The sequence below is a fragment of the Brachyhypopomus gauderio genome, chromosome 9 (assembly GCF_052324685.1).
Source record: "Brachyhypopomus gauderio isolate BG-103 chromosome 9, BGAUD_0.2, whole genome shotgun sequence".
NCBI classification, from domain to species: domain Eukaryota; kingdom Metazoa; phylum Chordata; class Actinopteri; order Gymnotiformes; family Hypopomidae; genus Brachyhypopomus; species Brachyhypopomus gauderio.
This window is the reverse complement of record NC_135219.1, coordinates 40,001-63,909: the sequence shown is the minus strand read 5'-3', so window position 1 is coordinate 63,909 and position 23,909 is coordinate 40,001. Positions and strand designations below refer to the sequence as shown.

Sequence of the window (23,909 nt, the reverse complement as noted above, 5' to 3'; positions counted from 1 at the left end):
AGTTGGCAACCCTGGTTTGTGTACTTCGTCCACCACTGCACCAGATTAATTACCATGGTTATCAGCCCCGTCGACAGGGGGAGACAACCGGGTCTGTTGTCCCGGGCCCCAGGGCCAGGGGGGCCCATCAAAGAGCCCAGCAATTTATTTTTATTTAAAGTCTATAATTTTAAATAATCTTGAAATCTTTCATTAATATAAAATTCTGTACTCAAAAAAAGCTCAATGGCTAAAATATATGTTTTCCATTAATATATATGTTTTCCATTCCATATTTTCCATTAAGTGCATACACCCCCGTACATGAAACTTTCTTGTCCCGGGTCCCAGCAAGACTGTCAACGGGCCTGATGGTTGTAATTCCTGGGCTCATCAGTCATCACCTGTATTTGACCCTGAGTTGGTGTGCATATGCAAAGAAAAAACCAACCTGGGGGCTCAGGGCTTCATCTCGCTGCACTTCTTCACAGTCCAGCTGCATTACCGACAGAAGCTGTTGTTCAGTGAAGGACAGTAGTAGCAGTTGAGCTACCCGAGCACTTTGTGGTCACACTACACAGACTCTTCATGCCCACCAAGCTCTATGTGTTTAAGATGGCGTCATCTTCAACATGACAATTGGCAACCCTACTGAGAGAGAAGACCAGTTTAAGAAGACTGCACAAAATGAGGTGTGGATGTGGCCAGTTTTAATCACCTGTCCCAAATGCCTCTGCCCTACAGATGATTAACTACACTCATTCTGCCATTGAGCCGTCCAGGACCAGACTGCTCTGTCCAGGCCAGGACCAGCTGCTGGTCATGGACCATCTGCTGGTCAATGACTCGTTAGCCACATGTTCTCAAAGCACATAGTGTTGACCATCCCAAAGTGACTTCACTCAAGTGAACATGTGAACAACAGTGATGTGTGTTGTACATGCCAGGACACATTTGTGTGGGCACATATCTGGGCACATGTGTCTGCAGGTGTGCCTGTTTTCCTCATGTTTATGATTGGTTCGCCTCACAAAACTGGTTCTCCTGATTGGAGCATTTGATCTTCAGGTTGTTGAGGATGTCCAACATTCTGGAATAAAGTTGTTCTCCAGTTTCTCCTGATTGAGCTGGCAGGTGGTCTTCATCTTCACACACAGAATAATCACAGACAACAATTCAACAACAACAGACAACAACTTGATCTCGTAATGCGTCTCTCCAAGTCTGATCACTTCCTCACGCCTACGTCGGTTAATTTCACATGAACTCTGTAACCTGTAGGGCTTCTCCGCTGCACCGTCACCCGTGTAGCATAGCACACCTGCACATCCGTCTCCAGTTTGGCCTTGATGGTGTTGTATTCCTCTGTGTCATCCACCCGCAGCCGCTGGAGCATGAGCTCGTACTCCTCCACCCGCTGCATCCTCTGCAGTAGACACAAACTCCCAGCACACATCAGCACACAAATCACCCCACACATGTATATGTGCACACGTACACACACACACACACACACACACACACACACACACACACACACACACACACACACACACACACACACACACACACACACACACACACTCAATCACTGGCCAATAATAGTTTTGCACTGATTTTTGGCAGTACTAAATATCAGGTTTAATCCTGCAGCGTATGTATTTGAATATTCCAGTGTTGCTAATATTAGGTCAACGCCACAGCCGATACTGTAATATGTTATGAAGCCCAACTTTAGTTTCAACAGTACAGCAGACATACTTCCTGTCCAGTTTTCTCATTGGCTAACACCAAGTGGCCACAGAACACGGTATCAGTCGCAACTCTGAATCACCTGATCCTCAAGTGTCGAATTTTCATCCAGCAGATTAGCTCTAATGTTCACTGTGTTGTAAACTGCTCTTTCTACACCTGCATTACCGTGTAGAAGACAGCAGAGGGAGACAGCTTTTATAAACCTCGTTATTATCCGCTGACTCTCATTTAAATTATAACAGCAACCATTGTCTCAACAAGCAGTTAAATGTATCTGCACATCTTGGTGTGGTCATTGGGTTTTAATAATTTAGTTATCCCAGATCAGCTGTCTCCACACACTTCACGTTTGGATAGAGTCTTTTTGTTACACATATGATTGACATCTCTAAGAACAGGGTGATTGTGTGCATAATCATTATTTATTAAATTTTATTAAAGTGTGGTGGATATCAATATTAATTGTTTGTTGAATCAACATACATGTAATTTAACTTAACATAAAGGTCTTAACAGACCTGTGTAAGCTAAAAACCTAGTCTGGGCTTGTGTATAGGAAAATAGGAAACACACACACACAATTGTGCAGGTGTAGGGTTCTCTAGGACTGGGATTGACCACAGAAGCATGAAAGACAAAAACCATTTCAAATCTATGGTTTTGCTTCTCAGAAATGATTCCGGATTCAGATAAATGTCTTGTATTTATAGATAAGGACAAAGATGGACTTTATATCCAATGTGGCGTCTGTGGTAAGTGGAGAGTTGTGGACACTGCCCTGATCACAGTTATGTGTGCCAAAATAGCGACCCAATCATAGACGCGTTTTGGATGTCCTGGGAGGGAGGGGGACCAACCAACCCCCAATATTTGTTTTCTTCATTTCTTATTTGTTTGAAATGAAATCTACACTGAGTCCAATACTGATCGATATGTAATTAAGACAGAGAGATCCAGACAGACTGCTGGGTGTATGAGTATGAGGTGTGCTGTTCGTTCTTCTCAGCTGAAGGAGGAGGAGACAGACTGTCCATGAAATGTGCTTTGGAATGACAAATGAAAATAACTATTAGAACACACACACACACACACACACACACACACACACACACACACACACTCACACACACACACACACACACACACACACACACACACACACACACACACACACACACACACACACACTCACACACACACACACACACACACACACACACACACACACACAGACACACAGACACACACACACACACACACACACACACTCACACACACACACACACACACACACACACACTCACACACACACACACACACTCACACACACACACACACACACACACACACACACACACACACACACACACACACACACACACACACTCACACACACACACACACACACACACACACACACACAGTTACTCTCCATCAGGCTCCTAGCACACATGTCCAACTCCTTGTCCCCCCTGTTGTCTGACAAAGTCTGATAGACGGTCAGGAGACGGATGCTCAGAGCTCTGCTGCAAACCTGAACCTCTCCTCTTCAATCTGCACACACACGTCACACATCTCAGATGTTTGTAAACGTCTGTGCAGAAACGTATTTAGTCAAAGAGCTTTGCTGGAATGTGCAAGATATACAGATAAATAAATTGTTTATTACAGTGAACAGCAATATTTAAACTTGTGAGTTGGACAGACATTTACATTATTAGTATATGTAATACCTGCTGAATTCAGATTTTAGCAAATTTTAGCAAATTCTTGTTCTTGACAATTAAGCTGAGTCCAGCACAGTTTTAGTGAGTCCACGGCTCACCCACTTATGTTGGTAAAGAACTGATGAGTTGAAGCAGGTGGGTTTGAGCAGGGAAAACATATAAATGCACTGAACTCTGGTCCCTCAGGACAGGAGCTGCTCAGTAGCCTTAGCTATATGTTACTCTGTTCAACAGGTGAGTTTGTCATTTCAGGGTACAATTGTTCCCTACTTCTGGCAGTTTAGTTCAGCTTCAGTTGAATTCAATTTCTTTCAGGATGTATTAAAATACTTTTAATATGACAGGCATCATTATTGGATATTCAAATAAATACAGCTGTATCTATAAGCTGTAATTAAAATAAATGTTTTAATTTGCCTAGAATACTCTGATCCAAACACAGGTCCAAAACGATGAGACACAAATACGATAATATATTAACATAGTTCCATGATGACATTTAATGGTCTGGTATATTCTACCTTAGTTCTGGTTGCATATCTGAATGGGTGGGCCTCGGTCCCCCGTCCTGGAGTGGAATGGAGGTACCGCTCTGTGGAATCTGACTGGCTTCGTCCCACACCGGGGCAGAAGGGCCACTGGGCTCCTCGGTCCTCTGGTTAGTTATTACCTGGTCCTCCTTTGAGCGCAACTCCAGCAGTTCGATCTCGTGCTTGGCGGCGACGTCAAGCAAGCGCTGCTTGCTGTAGAAGATCACAAACCTGTTTATGATTAGATGCATGGGCAGCGCTATGGCGATGATCCCACACAGGAAGCTGACGGCAGCGTTGCACCTGCCCAGGGTGGTCTTGGGGTAGACGTCGCCGTAGCCCACCATTGTCATGGTGATGATGGCCCACCAGAAGGACTGGGAGAAGCTGGTGAACAGGGTGTCCGGGTGGCTCTGCTCCAGGGCGTAGCCCACCACCGAGAACAGGAAGATGCCCATGCCCATGTATATGAGTAGCAGAAGAAGCTCCTTCAGGCTGCTCTTCAGAGCGTACGTCAGTGTGTGAAGACCCTCTGAGTGCCGCGCCAGCTTGAAGATCCTCACTATTCGCATGACCCGTAGCGCCTGGACGGCATGCTGCACGCTGGCCAGCTCCGTCACGGCCGTGCCCAGGTTGATCAGTACCAACATCAGATAGAAGGGCATGATGGTGAGGAAGTCCACCATGTTCATGAAGGAGAAGACAAAACGCACCTTGTTGGGTGCCGAGGCCAGACGCAGCACGTACTCGGCTGTGAACCAGATGATGCACACCATCTCGATGTACTGTAGGGTTGGATTCTCCACCTCTTGGCCCCCGGAGTCGTGAGTGTGCAGCTCAGGAATGGTGCTCACACACATGACCACGGAGGAGAGGATGCTGAACACAAAGGACAGGATGGTGACCACACGTGCCAGATAGGAGGACTCGGGCTTCTCCATGAGCTTCCACAGGAACAGCTGGCACCGTTTGCCCATGCTGGCTGACGCGGTTCCCTCATCGTTGTGCAGAATCGTGCGCACTTTCTTAGCTATTTGTGCCAGTTCCTCCTCCACTTCCTTCAAATTCCCTTTACAACATTCATCGAGGAAGTCCACGTCAACTCCCCAGAACTCCATTTCCTTCTTAAAGCACTCGGGGCAAATCCCTTTCTTCATGTGCACTTCTCCGTAGTAATATAACTCTATGATGCATTTAAAAACATCTGGGTCTCTGTCGAAGTAAAATTCACCCTTCCGCACATCATAGTCATCACACAGATCCGACAGGTCACTGGCATTACCTGATGAACAGTTGGCCAGCTCAGCCAATCGTGTCTCGGGGTAGCGATTCAACGCTTCAACATAGAGAACTTGTTTCACACCGCCTATGTTTACCACGATCTCTGTTACTTCACTTCCCACCGATGCATTACAGCCGGCAAAACAAGTCCTCGGTGTCTCCCGCATTTCAGATGGTGTACAGGAACAAGTAGTTTTTTACTTGTGTATCTTCTACACGTCTTGGATGACAGTATGACACATGCAAACGTTTAATAAACGAAAACCATTAATATGAGAAAATACACATATAAATGTTAAAATAACCTTTCCCAAGTGGAAGAGCATGATGATAAAGTGCTCAGATTCCAGCTACGGTACGAGTTTAATTAAGAAATGCAGGTCATCTGTCCTCGTGAGTATCATCAATTCCAATCCTTGCATGACGCCACCAGCACTCAGTTTTTCACGAAATAATCGGAGTTAGTGTGCATCCAGTTCCAATCGCACAGTCCAAGAGATACAGAAAAAAGAGCAATATAAATTAACAGGGGAGTTGTCAAAGGGCTAAAAAATATGTGTATATCAGTGTGGTGAGACAGAGACAAAGAGAGAAAGACAGAGCAAGAGAGAGTGAGAAGGGTGGTGAGAAAGAGGGGAAGAGAGAGAGAGAGAGAAAGAGAGAGTGGAGTGAGTGAGTGTGGGTACGGGAAAGAGTAATCCAAGTTTTGCGATTGAACGGATCAGATCGGGTTTTAAAACGTTTCAGGTCTACCATTACAAGTTTGAAAAATTTATGCTGTTTTTACCACATTCAAGTTTTTTTTTTAAGTCCCTAATGCAAAATGTAGCTTCTCGTGTATCTGATCATTTATATTTTCACACCCTCCCACTCCTGTCACTTTTACACTAAATAACTGCAGTGCTTGAACCGTGTGATAAACTGGGAGTATTTAATCTTAGGATTTGAGAGCAATTATGCACCTGGGACAACGTACAATTACATATGGAAATTTCTCCCCTTACTGTCAGACAGTATATATTACAATACAGTAAAACGCATTGAGGCTGACAAAAAATGTGAGATTAAGTGCACAATGCTGTGCTAGATTTCACCAAGGTGAAAGATCTGTCACAACCGACATAAAAGAGGCCACATGTTACAGACCCAACCCAAGACACAGAGCACTAACTAGACCATGTTGAAAGCTGCCAGTTATATCAATACGTGACACATTTATAACTTTCACTGAGATGAGAGCTGAATGGTAGTGTTTTGTGTTGATAACTAAATCATGCTACAGCAGCAAAAATCGATCTCTCCTTAGTCTATATTTGTTCGTAGTTTTTATCTGCACATGCACAGAGAAGTAACTCGGAGGACTGGATGTGAAGTGCCGGTCAGCCGTGATGGCTGAAAAAGAAGGTGGTGAATCTACTCGTGTTTCCCTCTTGAACCACTTTTGATTGGTGGAGTGCTTTTTACCATTTCCTGAATTAAACACGATTGTGCATCGCAGCTCATTATTGGAAGTGTGTTCAACATGTCCACAGTGTTTTCAATTGCTCACTTGGTTAGACTTAACGGTGACGTGCCAGCCCCGTGCTCACCAAACGAAGACCGCTAGGAGACCTTCTGGCTTGTACGGATGTTTGTCTGATGTCTGGTGGGGCCGGGCCCCATCAGCCCCTAATGTTGAGAGGCCCCTGTTCATGAGCCTTTGCAACAACCTTTCAACCCAACCATACCTGAGCCTGAGTTTCAGGATTAGAATCTCCTCCTCGTCATCATCATAAGGCCCCGCCTGTGTATACAAGCCCCGCCCCTCCGCCTTGCAGCTGTAGCCTCTGTTCCTGCTAGAGGGAGACAATGACCTCATGTGTATGTACCGTCTGGAAAAACCACATACTTGTACTGATCTTCTGTTTAGCCTGGATGACCTATGCTAACCTGGAGGGGAGAATGAGGCCTGCAAAGAAACAAATGTTGCTAAATAACCATTTGAGAATACGCCTTCCTGTTGGAGGTCCTTATAGTGTTTCCCCTTCCTGTTGGAGGTCCTTATAGTGTTTCCCCTTCCTGTTGGAGGTCCTTATAGTGTTTCCCCTCCGCTAGCATTTTGGTCCCCTTGGTTTTGGCTTCATTTCTTGTGTATCCTTCCCTTGTTTGTACTCTCTGCCCCTTCTTTATTTCACCTCCTCATTTCTCACTTGTTAGCCTGTGTATTCAAAGCCTGTGTTTCTCTCTGTCTCGTTCCTGGTCATTGTTGGATGTATTCTGTTGTGTTTTGGGGGTTTAGCTCCATCTTTTACACTTCCTTCTTCTTTGTTTCCCCGTATGTTCCATTATCTGGTTTCCATGTTTAGTTCATGTTTCGTTTTCTTACATTTGCCATGGATTCTGGTTTTGTTTTGTTTCCTGACATCGCTGGAAATTCAACCCTAGACTCTTCCAACAACTATGATTATGGATTTTCCCCTAATAAACATCCCTCCTCTTAGCGTTTGTGTCCTATCTCCTATCTCAAGGTACTGCAGTTAACAATGTTTAAAGAAACCATGGTGAGGTACAGACATGATCAGCCCCGGTTCTGGACTGCTTTGCTTGGGGGGGCAGTAAAACATAATGAGGGGGCATGTTGATAGTCATGTTTATGAAGCCAGAAATATATTCAAGGCTTGATTTGTGCATGAATGATGACTATTGATACTGGCGTAAAGTGATGTATTAGGTAAAGAAATAAAAATGCACATTTTCGAACTTAAAACTTAAAACACAATGATTAAAAAATACATGTTGATTATGTAAATGGAGAACAAAGATTATCTAATTGTATTTCATTTCAATACTGCCATTACTAATAGAACAACTCTATTTCTTGAAAGGCTGACAAATGTACCTATACACAGACTGAGAATATTCAAACATGGAAATAGGAATGAGTGAGAATATTTATATTACTGGGAAATTAAAATATAAAGAAAACAAAAGAATACAAATTCTGTTATAAAAGGGAGTATTCGTCACATTTCTATTTTGAAAAAGAAAAAAATATGAAAGTACATAAAATAAGAAATCTATCTACTGCACTTTAATGGTAAAAAATCTGGTAAAGTATTGAAGTTTTTATTGATGTTATGAAACGTACTGGTACAATGCGGTATTTATGCACAGTATAACAATACTGGCTGTGATGGCGAGGAATCGTTTAAACCAGGTATGTCAAAGTCAAAAACACAAAGGGCCAAAAAAACTAATTTGCTACAAGCCGAGGGCCGGACTGGTTCAATGTTTATTAAAACATATTGAAATGATTGCACATAGCCTATTGAACCAAGACCTAACACAGTGTATATTATTTAATGTTTAAATGAATAAAGCACTATTTTCTTATGGATCTGTCAGTAATTTCAAGTGAAAACATTTTTCAACAGGCAAACAGATAAAAGCAAACTTCCTTCAAAGAAAAATCACATGAAGACACACAGAAGACACACAGGTTTACCTTTTACCTCCGTGAACATGTACTCTGCCTCCCACCTGGCTTGAAACCCGTTCTCAGTGTCCACCTTACGTTTAGTCATTTTTGAGAAGGGGGATAGCTGAACGTTGATGTCTGCTCTGACTGCTGATTTAGGTTTATACTTTCGCGAGTGACCATAGTGCGCGACTCCGAATTTTAATGTTGCTTTGTGTTGCAGGTTTGAAAAGTGCTGCAATTTAGGCTAAAGTACTTGAAAATGTTTTGAATTGTAACTACTTCGTTTCACAACAAATATCTGTCTGACTGAACAGTTCTCTTGTATTAGGTTAACAAATACGAGCCTCTTGTAATTCCAGGACGAAACATGAGAACGTGAAGACGTTAAGATTGGGGAAAATAAACAACCATTAAATAATGTGAATAAAAAGCGAATTATTTCGAATCATTTCGAGTATATGTATAAATATTTAACATATTTAAGTTTAACGTGCTGGAAAATATTGAAATGGACCTTTAAAGTGACGTACAAGTGCTTGAATTCCACCTTTAAAAGGTGTATGAACCCTGCAAACATGACTTTTGTTCATTGCGCTGGCGGAGCCACTGCGATTACGTCATTTTCGCCGCGCGGACCCTCGCGACGCTTCGCGCTGCAGTGACTTCGCGGGCTACCGTTGCATTGTGGGGAATGTAGTGTTTGCGTACAAAACACCATCGGACGGCTGTGGCCTGCGGGCCGGTTCTAATAGTAATTCAATATCATCCAGGGGGCCATAGATAATCAATTCGCGGGCCGGATCTGGCTCGCGGGCCTTGACTTTGACATATGTGGTTTAAACCATGAGCCGCGACGGCTTGCACGGGGGAAAGAGCAGCCTCGCGCGGTGTCGTGCACCTCTCGAATTTTGCAACTTCGCGCGCGCCGCGCCTCAGCGCAATGAACAATGTCATGTTTGCCGGGTTCATACACCCAGAGCCGTAGAAAGAGAGAGTTGTTCGTGTTTGATTGGAACTATACGGTCCTCCATGAACCACGTGACCTCTGAGCGGCGAGATCACAGAGTGTCGCAACTCTCTCTTTCTACGGCTCTGCATACACCTATACAAGGTGGAATTAAAGCGCTTGTACCTCACTTTAAAGGTCCAGTTCAATATTTCTCAACACGTTAAACTTAATTAAGTTAAATATTTATACATATACTCAAAATAATTCGCTTTTTAAATCACACTTTCAAAACGCCCAATCTTAACGTCTTCACGTTCTCTCATGTTTCATCCTGGAATTACAAGAGGCTCGTATTTGTTAACGTAATACAAGAGAACTGTTCAGTCAGACAGATATTTGTTGTGAAACGAAGTAGTTACAATATCAACATTTTCAAGTACTTTAGCCTAAATTCCAGCACTTTTCAAATCTGAAAAAGCAACATTAAAATTCGTCAGGTAAATGTTCATTCCCCTGTTTTTTATTACCACATATCGTTTCGGACAACACTGCGCGGCAAGTATTTAAACGCTTCCGCCGTTCGCGCAGGTTTAGGAGAACCAAGTTACCCTAACCGCTAACGGCTAATAAAATAATTTAAGCAACACCTATGTAAGAGGTGAGTAACATTAAAGCAACGAAAAACCACAGTTAAGCAAATATTACCATGTGGAAGTCAGTTTAAACTCAGAAGAGTGTTTACCAGTATACCTGTCTTTCACTCACACTAACAGAACATATACTGCCGAACTGAACCGTTTGGGGCGGTCTGCCGATTTTTATATGACTCAAAGAGCCAATCAGGAATAAGCAAGGAAATATCTTCACGCTGTAAAGCAAAATGCATTTTTGTGATTGGTTCAGAGGTAATAAAAAAAAGCCGTTGCTTGCATTGTGCTTGGGGGGGCAAAGACACAATTTGGGGGGGCAATGCCCCCCTCTGCCCCCCCCTAGCGCCGGCCCTGGACACGATCATTCTAGACACCCTGCAGTCCATGGTGAGATACAGACACGATCATTCTAGACACCCTGCAGTCCATGGTGAGGTACAGACACGATCATTCTAGACACCCTGCAGTCCATGGTGAGGTACAGACATGACCATTCTAGACACCCTAGATGTCCATAGATTATGTCATCATCTAATGAACAACACGTATTACTGAGGAATGACTGGACCAATTTGATTTAATCCTATGTTTCATGAACTGGCTTTTCTGGGTAACATTCTGGGTGACGGTATGTAAACAAGACAGTGATGTTGAAACACCAAACAGCAAGGACCACAAAACTGGTACATTAACAAAAGAGTAAACGTTGATGTAGCGTGTGTGAAGATGGTTTTCCGTGTGCTTGTTTATTGTTGATTATGTACAAGTGTAACGCATAAACCAGGCAGAGGATCCAGATGCAGAACAACGTTGCTTTTATTAAATGAGAAATAGCAACACAGGACGCATAACACCAAACCCAGTCAGTCACACTAAACGCAGCTGTGTTGAACGTAATGTCGGGCTGGTCCAGGGTCACGCCGATGAAACAGAGTCCTGGAGGTACAAGAGGGCTAGGCAGGGGATGTGGTCTAGGAGGGAAGCAGAGATCAATACACGGAGAGGCAATCGCAGATAGAGAACGCTCGGTACGCTACAGTTGGCAATACATCGCAACCCGGAAGAGTGAGGCAGGCCTATAAGTAGCGAGAAAAGGGGGTGTGGCAATGAGATACAGTTGGAAGATATCTCTCATCATGAGCGAGATTGAGATTGAGTAACAAGATTCTTCTGTTATTTTCCAAATTATCTCCTTTTACAGTGTCCATGTTTTCCTGTAGTTTGGGCTGTATATATCTCTTATCTTTCTGAGTGCATTCATTATATTACTAATTCATGTGTAGATATGTGGAATAATTCATAATAAAGTTTGGTGTATGAGAATTTTGTATCCCTTCTTTGTGCCAGCAGTTTATTATAATACTTAATATAATGTCTTTCTGAAAGCTAATACCTGAAATTGTTAATGACAAGACCTGTTCTCTGAAATGCTCAGATATAATTTCGGTTGACCCCCCCAACACTTATCTTCTCTTTCAGAATTCTCACACCCTCCCTTTCTCTCACTCTACATGTCTGCCATCTCGTTTCTTCATTTTTCTCTCTGTTAGAAATACCAAGGCTCTGAATCCTTCTTTTATATATTTTTTTGTTTACATTCATATTTCAGTTATCTTTTACTGTCTCAACAGTTCAAAAGTGAACAAACATTGTTAGAGAAAAATAATCCAGTCCAGCCCCGTTTCTTGACAGGAAATTTATGGTCAGAAATGTTCAGGTGGAAATTTTTATGCAATTCTTTTTTGTTCGTTAACATCATGCAAATGAGGACAAAATATGGCAGCATGACTCGTTTTTGAAAACAAAGTGAAATTTTATGCCTTTAAAAAAATTACACCCTTCAAACATTTCTAGGACAAAAGTCCCTAAACTTTTGCAGCACTTAAGCCACCACAACACATTCCGCTGCCTACATGAAAGTTTAATACATCATTTCAAATCGAAATACTAGCATTAGTTATTAACTGCCGAGTTTACTTTGGTCATGTTACTCTATTATGTCAGACCAATCAACAAGCATCACATAAACATATTTAAACACGTTTTGCAAATGATTTATGTAATATCTGTCACATCTAGAATCTGACAATGCAACAGTGAATCTTCAGTCTGTTTAAGGAATTCATGTCATCACTCCTGAATGGCCAAGTGGGGCCGCCTTACTCAGGGGTCAGGGGTCAGGGGACAACGTCATCATCTGGGAAGGTGGAATCTCCAGTTCAGCATTGACCTATCAGCAGATGTGATGTGAGATTATCTAGTGACTGAAAATATAGGAGAGAATAAAGCAGGCAATATATTACACACACACACACACGCACACACACACACACACACACACACACACACACACACACACACACACACACCTTTGAATTGAGATATTGGTGCAGAAGCGTCTTGAGCTCCGAGTTCTGCTGTTTGAGACGCCTTGTTTCAGTCACAAGTTTGGATCTGTCAGTCAGTACAAAACTGTGAAAACAATCATGTTTATTCAACACAACATAAACGAAATCTTGTACACGAGAAGACGTTTGCTCAAATTTAAGCTTGAAGCCATGAACAACGCGGTCTGAGAACTGGTTCTCGGACACAAGAAAAGGGCTGACTCGGTTTGGACAGCGGTTCCCTGGGGCCGGGCCGTCCCACTCACTGGTACTTCTCCAGGGCTGCCTCCAGCGCACTCCAGACTCTGAGCTTGGTCTCAGGGATGATGGTGGCGAGGCTCTCCCAGTATTCTCCATCCTCCGAGTCATCCCTCCCTCCAAACTCCAGCTCAGTGCTCAGCTGCCGGGATGAGGCGTCTCTGTCACAGAGCAATAACTGTCAGGGTCTAACTATACAAATATTTGTGTAGATATACACACACACACACGCACACACTTGGGTTTACAGTACAGAGCTGTGAAGGATCGGAGAGCCCTCAGCACATCGTTTGGGTGGATGAGATTGGTCTCCTTCTCCTCTACTGACTCACCATGGTTCCTCACCAAACCGTCCTGCTAGGAAACAGCAGTGGTGGTGTAGAGACCAGCTAACGATGCCAAACGGCTACAGAACCAGATGAACTAGGAGGTTTCTCTCACCTCTGCTTGGTTCTTATGCTGGTCTTTATATTTCATTAAGAAATCTGCCATTTTATTCACATCCTCTTCACTGTCGATACCCAGTGCCTGCAATAATTTATACATCATTTAGATCAATCTACCTGTACTTACACCAGCCTTGAAGAGCACAGCTGACACTGGCATGCATGGCCCAGTAGAGGGCGCCTAACTGAGTACAGGGACAGGTTATTGTGGGCTATTTGAGGTGGACCAGTTGTTTGGCTCACAGTGAAGATGGAGTCGAGCTTCATGAGGCTCTGCTCCTCCTTCTGCAGAGGGCACAGGAGCTTCAACAGCTTGCTTTCAATCAGAAAGCCCTGACACACACACACACACACACACACAGAAAAAAAACAACAAAACCAAAAACATTTCTGTGAAAATCTACACTCAGATAATACACTGTACTGAAAACTTATGAAACCTTTAATTTCTCGAGCACACACACACACACACACACACACACACACACACACACACACACACAGGCCTCACCGTTTCATCACATAACAGCTCCAGCAATTTCTTCAATGTCTTCTTGTCCACTCTGTCCCCGCTGGTCTCTGGACGCCCAGGGTCCTCCCCAGCGTCCCCCTCTCTCTCCTCTTCCTCTTCCTGCTCATCTTTCCCGGCCTCTCTGCCCATCAGGGCTTGTGCCGCGGCCTGCCGGGCTGTTGTCTCCGCCCTGCTCCGTGGCTGCACAGGCCCGGACCGTTCCATCACGCTCAGGGGCGGGGGTGTCCAGGCCAGTCCCAGCTGCTGCTCGTGAATGAGACGGTCGGTCTCCAGGGCCTTCCTCATCAGGGCCTTGGCCTCGTCTTCGTTCATGAGCCACACGTCCTCGAAGCGCTTGGCATCGACCGCCGCGAAGTGCCTTCGCCCAAGTGGACAACGGTGATGCACGTTGTAAACACCAGGACACGAGGAGGGCCATTTGTGTGGCTACATATCTGGGTGTGTGTGTGTGTGGGCATGTTTATTTACCTCATCTTCCTCTGCACGTCTTTGTACTGCTGCACGATGCGCTTGTAGTCGTCAGTCAGTGATTGGTTCTCCTCACGAGACTGCTTCTCCTGATTGGAGCATTTGATCTTCAGATTGTTGAGGATGTCCAACATTCTGAAATGAAAATGACATCTATGAGTTTTACTTTAAGAATGATAACGTACTTCTGTGTATCCTGTTGCCTTAGATGCTGTACTGAATACATCAAAAGAGTACCAGAAGGTAAATTAGTTAGTCTTTTGTGAAAGTAAGATCAAATGAAACATCTATTTCAGGGTATATACTGTGATGTCTGATCTTCTGGCTTTAAGCCCTCTATGGCAGTGTTTGGAAAAGGTTGACCTCAGGTTTAAGTTGGGTTTTTAACAGGAAGTTAGGGTTTAAGTTAGGGTTTTAACAGGAAGTTAGGGGTTAAGTTAGGGTTTTAAGGGTGAGACAGGAGCAGGACCTTGTGATCTTTCTCTTCTGCTGATTCTTAACACTGGTGCTCTCTTCACCACGTTTCTTCAACACGTGGGAGTTATACTCCAGTTTCTCCTGATTCAGCTGGTAGGTGGCCTTCATATTCTGCAACTGTTGCTCAAGTATCTATACGTATGCATGAAGTACACACACACACACACACACACACACCCACAGAATAATCCGTGACCTGGGAATAATGCTTTGTCTTTGTGCATTTCTGATAAATTTCTGGGCCTGATAAATTTTTCATGTTTACATCATCCCATCTCACATCAATTAATTAACCTGTGACCCTCCGCTTAACCTGTGACCCCCCCCCACACCTGCACATCCGTCTCCAGTTTGGCCTTGATGGTGTTGTATTCCTCTGTGTCATCCACCCGCAGCCGCTGTAGCATGAGCTCGTACTCCTCCACCCGCTGCATCCTCTGCAGTAGGAGGTCCAGCTGTATGCACACACACACACACACACACACTACGTAGGCGACAATCCTGCCAATACTGAAATATGATGTCATGATGTCCAACTAACTAATTTCAGCACAAGTACAAACACGTGAGAACACACGTGCGCAGCTGTACTGTGTTCCCACCTTCTTCATTATAATAATAACACTCTGTGTCTGTTCTCATATCAGTCCCAGAACAAAAGGCCCTGGTCCTGGCTAAGGCCACGCCCCCTTACCTCTCTGTCACTCCGCGCCTGCCTCTGCTGCTCCCACTTCGTCCTGTTGCCTGCGACCAGAGTCCTGCGCTCCTCATCGTAGGTGTCCTGCAGCACCATCAGGAACCCAAGCAAATAAACCCTCAGAGTCTACAGCTGGGTGTTGTGATACGCTCTATATATGACCATATTAGGTAATGCTTTGCAGTCTATTCAACCAACACATCACCCAACTGGTAGGAGCAAAGCAGCACATGGAGTGGTAAGGGTTAAACGTCTCAACCAATCATAATAACTATTACTGTGACAATGCGCCAATAAAACATGAAGTGAACATTCCTGTTTTGGAAGGAAAATCCTGTCCCACAATTCTGCCGCTTCTTAACTTGTCTCGCTTCTTGTTTCATGCAAAGCTTTTTAGAGGGTCATTTGCAACAAAGCTGAGAGTGATGAGGGTGCACATGGCGGTCGGCTCGTATGAGAGATTGCAGCAGGACACGTTTGTGCTGCTCCAGGCCCAAGAGGGCATTACCACACCTCTGTGAGGTCAAGCTCTTCACCGTAGGACTTCCTCAGGGACTTGACCTGCTCCTGCATCCGTTCGATCATTAGGTCTACCTCTTCGGCTTGCTTTCTCAGGTCTTTTACATAGCGGTCATCGCTTGCTTTCAGCTCCTACACACACACACACACACACACACACACACACACACACACACACACACACACTCACGTATATTTTTGTAGGTCCTTTGTAGTTGTAGGTCCTTTATTAAACATTAGCATGGCGTGTGAGTGTATGTGTACCTGCTGCAGTTCAATGATAACTTTGTTCTTGTCTTCGAGGAGCTGCCCACAGAGCTTCTCTTGGCTAATGAGAGCGTCTCTCAGGTCCTGAGGAATCTCCTTGGCTTTAGCCACGATCCACTTCCGTGTGATGTTCTCAAACTTCTCCAGGCTGGACTTTGCCTCATTTTCCAGCTTTTCAATCCTGTACAGCACAGAATTATGTATAATAACAGATGTGTTAAGTGTGTGTGTGTGTGTGTGTGTGTGTGTGTGTGTACCTCAGTCTGCGTGCCTCCTCCATCTCTGTTCTCCTCTTTGACTCTCTGAAATCTGCTGCCACTAGGATGTTGGTCACGAACTCTGTTCCATCACCTTCTAACTTGGCCATACGCTGGAGAATGAACATTATACGTGACAAATCATTTAGCAGCTCGTGTCTTGTTGAATGAAACTAGGTGGGAAAAACATCCGCTAAACCAAACTCCATAACTACCTTTTCACTTTGTTTCACTTGTTTCTGACTCATCCGAACTTCTTTAGTTTCTTCTTCAAAGTCCTGGGAACTTCTCCCCGCTTCCTGTCTTCGGTCGTCCATCAAAATTAAAAACACATCATGAGAGGTGGTAACGAAAATTACAGCTAATTTATGAGACCGCAGTGAAATTAGTGAACTAGCTGGCTAATCTACTAGTTAGTTAGGTAAGGGTAGTTACCCTGGGTAGTTAGGTAAGGATAGTAAAGTAAGGGTAGTTAGGTAGGGGTAGTTATGTAAGGGTAGTTACCCTGGTTAGTTAGGTAAGGGTAGTTAGGTAAGGGTAGTTAAGTAAGGGCAGTTAGGTAAGGGTAGTTGCCCTGGTTAGTTAGGTAAGGGTAGTTAGGTAGGGGTAGTTAGGTAAGGGTAGTTACCCTGGTTAGTTAGGTAAGGGTAGTTACCCTGGGTAGTTAGGTAAGGGTAGTTAGGTAAGGGCAGTTAGGTAAGGGTAGTTACCTTGGTTAGTTAGGTAAGGGTAGTTAGGTAGGGGTAGTTAGGTAAGGGTAGTTGCCCTGGTTAGTTAGGTAAGGGTAGTTAGGTAGGGGTAGTTAGGTAAGGGTAGTTACCCTGGGTAGTTAGGTAAGGGCAGTTAGGTAAGGGTAGTTCGGTAGGGGCAGTTAGGTAAGGGCAGTTAGGTAGGGGTAGTTAGGTAAGGGCAGTTAGGTAGGGGTAGTTAGGTAGGGGCAGTTAGGTAAGGGTTGTTACCCTGGTTAGTTAGGTAGGGGTAATTAGATAAGGGCAGTTAGGTAGGGGTAGTTAGGTAAGGGTAGTTAGGTAGGGGTAGTTAGGTAAGGGTAGTTAGGTAGGGGTAGTTAGGTAAGGGCAGTTAGGTAAGGGTTGTTACCCTGGTTAGTTAGGTAGGGGTAATTAGGTAAGGGCAGTTAGGTAAGGGCAGTTAGGTAGGGGCAGTTAGGTAAGGGCAGTTAGGTAGGGGTAGTTAGGTAGGGGCAGTTAGGTAAGGGTTGTTACCCTGGTTAGTTAGGTAGGAGTAATTAGGTAAGGGCAGTTAGGTAGGGGTAGTTAGGTAAGGGTAGTTAGGTAGGGGTAGTTAGGTAAGGGTAGTTAGGTAGGGGTAGTTAGGTAAGGGCAGTTAGGTAAGGGTAGTTAGGTAAGGGCAGTTAGGTAAGAGTAGTTAGGTAGGGGCAGTTAGGTAAGGGTTGTTACCCTGGTTAGTTAGGTTGGGGTAATTAGGTAAGGGCAGTTAGGTAAGGGCAGTTAGGTAAGGGCAGTTAGGTAGGGGTAGTTAGGTAAGGGTAGTTAGGTAAGGGTAGTTAGGTAGGGGTATGTAGTTGGGTAACTACCTTGTCTTGGCTTCATTTCGCGCAGCTAATGAAGTGAGTATTGGAAAAATTAATTTAGCTGCTGAATGTAACTACTAAAGTAACTTGTAATCTAACGTAGTTACTTTTAAAATCAAGTAATCAGTAACGGAACTAAGTTACTTTTAAAAGGAGTAATCAGTAATCGGATTACTTTTTCAAGGTAACTTAGCCATCACTGGCAACGACGAAGATATTTAATGCACCAAAAAAGACACACAAATCAAACGTGTGGCAATATTTCGGGTTTTTTAAGTGAGGTGGTCAACTTGACAAGACGCACGCAATCTGCAAACAATGCCGTGGGGCAAATACGTTAGTAGCACAACGAACCTGGCGACACACATGAAAAGACGGCACGGTGTGGACATCTCTGCGGCCGCTACCTCCTCGTAAGTCTAGCAGACAGTAATGTTGCAGATCATAATATTCACTATGTTAATAGAGAGTAAACTAGAATTGTGCTATTGAGTTAAGAAAACTGATGGGTTAGGCCAATACATCCTCAAACCTCAACTAACTGTATCGAATGATCACTTATCAAACCGAATCCTCATATAATAAGTCATATCATTACCAATCATTTTTTAATCGCATCATATCGTGAACAGGAGTGATTTGTATCGCATCGTATCGACAAGGGGTTTCAGAGTATCGCAGTTATATCGCACCGGTGGCAGTGTATCGAGATGTGTATCGAATCTAGCTTAGTGGTGAAGATATACATCCCTATTAGGTAGGGGTAGTTAGGTAAGGGTATTTAGGTAGGGGTAGTTAGGTAGGGGTAATTAGGTAAGGGTAGTTAGGTAGGGGTAGTTAGGTAGGGGAAGTTAGGTAAGGGTAGTTAGGTAGGGGTATTTAGTTGGGTAACTACCTTGTCTTGGCTTCATTTCGCGCAGCTATGCGGCGCCGACGGTCTGCGATTCTCTCCTCTGGGTTTTTAGATTGAATAGACGGAGCCGCTTCAAACATTTGCTGTTGCGAATTTTCAGCTTGAGACATTTTTCACATGACAAACAGTATTTGAACAGTATTTTAACAGTATTTTTAACAGTATTTTATTAGTATTTTATTGCCGGTGCGCCGCGCGAGGAGCTGGTGAGGAGCGACTCGCTCTGTTATTCGCGTTGCTATGATACAGCGTTAGCGGCCATGTTGTCCACGTCACTGTAGTAAATAATACGCACTTTGCGCAGCTCCTGTTGCTATGGAAACCCTGCGTACTACAGTGAGACATGAACTACATCTACACAGACAGACAGACAGACAGACAGACAGACAGACAGACAGATAAATCATCATTCCCCCTGTCTTAGGCTAATTTGAGGAAAGGACAAGCATATGTTTTCTCTCATTTGCTTTACACAAGATAACCTCAGAGGGTTTTGAGTGAAAATTTAATTCAAAGTGGCTGAAACCTAGCTTTGGTTCATTAAAGAGAACAAATGATAAGAGAGCAAAGTTCGTTTAAAAATAAATTCTGTTTAGTTCACAGTTCCCATTGAATTAATGAATGTATGAATAAAGGAATTAATGTTGAGCACAGAAGTTTACCCTCACCTCTGTTTTTAAAGGCCTTCAGCCCCTAGCAGTGATGTTATTCTATTTTTAATAATACAGGAAGCCAAACTGTTGCAGAGTGTGACTCTAAGAGCTATTTTAAGACCACTCTAGTGCTAGGATGGACATGTTATAGTGTTGTGTCAAACACTGTATACCCAAGTAATTATGTTTGAAATGGTTAGTGAGAAAAGTCTAATACTTTAAATAAATTAAACCCCATTATGAATCCTTCGTACTTGGGTACCAGGCCTGTGTTGTTATCACCATCTCTCAAGATGTAAAGTAAAACATGCTATATATGAAAACACAAAGAAAAAGAAATACCTTTAGAGTCATAACTCATAAAAGAATAACTACATGTCAGAAGTGACTGTAAATCCCCTATACTGCATAAAGGCATTTTAGACGGGCTCCCTCTCATTATGGTTTTCATGAAGGAGTTCAGAGACAGTGATGTTGACTAAATCATCTTTTGTGGGTTGCTGGTGTCAGCCTTGCACATATGGGTCTGTTTCATTCGGACGTGTATTTGGTCGGTGAACGGATAATCAGACTCCTGTGCCGACAACAGACGTGTCTTTGTCTGATGTTGCGTGACGGCGTCAGACTGACCCGTGACCAGTGACATGTGTGCTGCTGCACTCCTGCAATGGCCAATCAGGTTCAGCTTCTAATGAACAGGCAGTATGTGGGGGAAGAAGACAGGTCTGGTATGGTGCTAGCACTGTAGCGCTAGTCACCTCTGCGTTTCTGTCCGGGAGAAGCCAAGGGGCACATGAAGCTGTTACTACACTCGAACCTAAAGCGTGCGCTCAGAAAGGGTCTAATCTGTTCTGGCTCTGAACTGCAGTCCAGTCTAGCATTGATCCTGTCTAACACTGGACCACATCACCGTCCAGCTTTGGTCCACTGTCCAGTCTAGCTCTGACCAGGTGTACTGTGATCCTTTGTCTATCTCTTGGCTCGATTAATTACCCAAGAAGTCCAGGACTCACCCTCACTTCACACCTCTTTTCAGAAGCTCCAGAGTAGCCTCCGTTGTGAGGAGCATGGAGTGTGCCCCCTGATGGAAGATGCAGAGATGGCATCGTGCCCACTGGAAACAAGAGCTGAGCCAGCAACTCACTGAGCCATCCACAGAGCAGCCAGGCCTTGGGTGAGATGTTCCACTCCCTCGCCCAGGATGGAGCTGTAGGAAGCTCCTGGGAGCCGTCAGGGAACTGCAGGACACCACAGCATTCGGGTTCAGCGACAGGCAACACAAACAGTTGAGCATATGGCTCTGTGAGCTACAGAAGAGTGCCCAAAGTCAGCATGCTGGAGTCACACATGGGAAGGTTACAAAATCCAGACACAACAAAACACAAATACACAGCCAAAATAATCACCCGTATGTAGACTGAAAATTTGCCATGTTATGTATTGACTTGCTATGACTTTGCAATGCTTGAATGCCGCAGTACCTGTCAGTATTTTATCACAGGTTCCTCATGACAACAAGAACATATTCTTCTCATAACGGATTAAGCTCAATCCCTTCAACTGTTTTGGCAGAGTTTGATCATGATCTCAGGGTTTGGGCAGTGAGCCAGCTCTCAGCGGATGTAAGATTGGCACCAGGAACCCTGATCGGCTGCCCCACCAACCTGCCCTACCTAGCTGTCTATCCTGTCTGCGGTTGAGTGGGGGAGCCCAAAATAGCCCCTCTGGGACGTTATACTACAGCTCAGACTATGATTTCACACACTGTGTTTAGTGGCGATGGGCCGTGCTGTATGGAACATCTGTGGAGAGGACGCTGAAAGCACTTCCTTACTGCCATAATATCACACATCCTCTGAGATCTGTTTCTCACCCACACACCTGTGGGAGAATCTCTTTTCTATACTTTTATGAATATATCAAGTTTTACCTTGAAAGGCCAATGTTGTTCTAGTATTAAAGATCTCGGTCGAGACTTTCGCATGTAGATATATTTACGTTACATGTGAACAGTAAATATGTTGGGCCTAATCCAATAAGGAGGAATCTTTTAAAATAACATAAACCAGTTAAATATGACTTTTATTATATGCAATATAAAAATATGCATTTTATTAATGCAGCCCTGCATAAATTTTTTTTTCTTGCTGTATCGTACTCATGTCACAAATTTAGTTCTTTTTGTATGTGCTAAAGACATATTTAGAGTCCAAAAAACATAGAGATCAAATATCAAGCCCTATAGTATTTCCTTCAGGAAATGCAAGTCTAGTTTATAATTATGAGTCGAAAGCTGAAATTTCCAATCATGCATAAGGAGTAATTTGTTGTGGATGTTAATTTCTCGTGCTTCCAATGGTTCAACTCCTGATTACTTTACTCTGTATAAACATGATGACATGGCAACATTTCTCTCTTTGGGGAGGGTTTCATTGTAAAATTGAGTATCTTAACTGTGTGTGTGTGTGTGTGTGTGTGTGTGTGTGTGTGTGTGTGTGTGTGTGTGTGTGTGTGTGTGTGTGCAATCCAGAGTGTGCTCATGTAGTGGCGGTGAGTGCATTCACTTCGACACAGAGAGATCGCAGGCAGAAGGTAAGAACCTTCATGCTAGATTCAGTTCAGAAGGTAAGAACCTTCATGCTAGATTCAGTTCAGAAGGTAAGAACCTTCATGCTAGATTCAGTTCAGAAGGTAAGAACCTTCATGCTAGATTCAGTTCAGAAGGTAGGAACCTTCATGCTAGATTCAGTTCAGAAGGTAAGAACCTTCATGCTAGATTCAGTTCAGAAGGTAAGAACCTCCATGCTAGATTCAGTTCCTTCAAAAGGAATTCAGACTCTGGGAGCGACCTGCATGGTTCAGTAGATTCAGATTTATTCAGATTCAGAAAACTTTATTCACCCCCGAGGGGCAATTGAGGGCACGCAGAGCAGCAGTAACATAAGAAATAAATACAACATAGGTAACTATAATATATAACAGGTAGTAATATAGTAGGCTGCTGATCCAGGGTGTACTGTTTTCTTGACATTTGTGATTGTTTTCAGAAAGCTTTGGAGGGATGTGGACTGATATTTTGCTTTAATTACATGATTCCTTTTCCTGAACTGAGGCTTTTTGTAAAAATAAAAATACTTTCATTGTGAAGTATGTGTACATATATATATATATATATATATTTATATGTACCTTTATATGTGAATTGTAGGGTCATCCTGAATGTCTATGTCATTTGATGTATACATGCACGTGTGTGTGTGTGTGTGTGTGTGTGTGTGTGTGTGTGTGTGTGTGTGTGTGTGTGTGTGTGTGTGTGTGTAGATGTTGCTCCTCTCAGCCCTGGGGGTCCTGCACCTGTTTACAGCTGCAGTGTTGTCTGTGAGTAACACCGTCTCATGCTGTCAGGACTTAGACTAACACTTCATGTCTTATGTGAGGACGTGAGGAGATGATCTCTTGGTCCTGTGTGCTTGTACTAGACGACAGAAGCTTGCTAGAGTGTCTGTCTCCGAGTTATGCAATATACACGAGATAGTTTATACATTTTAGTGATAAGTACCTCAGATAAAATTGTGTCTTTGTGTGCAAACTTGAGTTCTGGACAGTAGCTGTCTGCACTGTTATTATGAGGGAAACCGGTTGTGTGGGACATGTGAGAGACTCTTGAGATTTGGACCTGGAGAATGTGTTTCTGTGAACGTGAAGTGTTTTATTTACGCTTTCCCCCCTACTTATGTTAACATAAATAAAATGTTATAATATTATAAAATACAATAAAAGCTCAACATAATAAATAAATAGAATTCAATAAATATTGCACTATACAGTATTACATCTTGAAAGTATTACACATTATAGCATTTCAATATTTTGGGGCAGAGCTCAGTGAAATGATAGCTTTGAGTTTTTGAGTGTGTTTGTTGTAATGAACCCCTAGCACCTTCCAGAGGCGGATCAAAGGAGTGAAGCCATGGGTGAACTGAGCCTTCAAGAACCCTGAAACCAGAGACCCTGTACGCTGTACTGATATGGACAGAGTCTGGGCCATTCTGTCCTCCTGACATCTATAATGAGTTCTTTGGTCTTTGAGATGTTCAGAGTGAGGCTGTTCTTTCTCACTACTGTCAAATCATCTGCAGACTTGATGACAGC

The 23,909-nt window shown here is 43.6% G+C and overlaps 3 protein-coding genes across 5 annotated transcripts in view; 1 reads left to right on the top strand and 2 right to left on the bottom strand.

The window, feature by feature from the left end:
• Positions 1-990: 990 nt before the first annotated feature.
• Positions 991-5,439, bottom strand: LOC143523605 (voltage-gated potassium channel regulatory subunit KCNF1-like). The gene is made up of 4 exons (XM_077018163.1): positions 3,983-5,439; positions 3,186-3,288; positions 1,255-1,405; positions 991-1,124 (listed from the first exon to the last, which is right to left on the bottom strand). The coding sequence occupies exons 1-4, from the start codon at positions 5,437-5,439 to the stop codon at positions 991-993; spliced, it is 1,845 nt and encodes a 614-aa protein (XP_076874278.1).
• Positions 5,440-12,369: 6,930 nt separating this feature from the next.
• Positions 12,370-19,331, bottom strand: drc1 (dynein regulatory complex subunit 1 homolog (Chlamydomonas)). Its single transcript, XM_077016325.1, has 16 exons — positions 19,087-19,331; positions 16,855-16,942; positions 16,640-16,752; positions 16,380-16,563; positions 16,110-16,247; positions 15,594-15,680; positions 15,232-15,354; positions 14,892-15,031; positions 14,423-14,557; positions 13,934-14,312; positions 13,666-13,755; positions 13,418-13,504; positions 13,215-13,330; positions 12,985-13,137; positions 12,701-12,803; positions 12,370-12,561 (listed from the first exon to the last, which is right to left on the bottom strand). Exons 1-16 carry the CDS (start codon positions 19,212-19,214, stop codon positions 12,502-12,504), a joined length of 2,124 nt encoding a protein of 707 aa, XP_076872440.1. The 5' UTR covers positions 19,215-19,331; the 3' UTR covers positions 12,370-12,501.
• A 2,930-nt stretch (positions 19,332-22,261) lies between these two features.
• The window catches only part of paplnb (papilin b, proteoglycan-like sulfated glycoprotein), an 8,582-nt gene continuing 6,934 nt past the window's right edge, over positions 22,262-23,909 (top strand). The window contains exons 1-2 of one of the 3 annotated variants that reach the window (XM_077016134.1): positions 22,262-22,349; positions 23,079-23,135. In XM_077016134.1, the coding sequence (XP_076872249.1) occupies positions 23,079-23,135 (57 nt within the window). In that variant the 5' untranslated portion in view covers positions 22,262-22,349. Of the gene's footprint in view, positions 22,350-22,511; positions 22,548-22,883; positions 22,905-23,078; positions 23,136-23,909 lie in introns of those variants that run through there. The other 2 variants (XM_077016135.1, XM_077016136.1) reach the window with 2 other exon arrangements.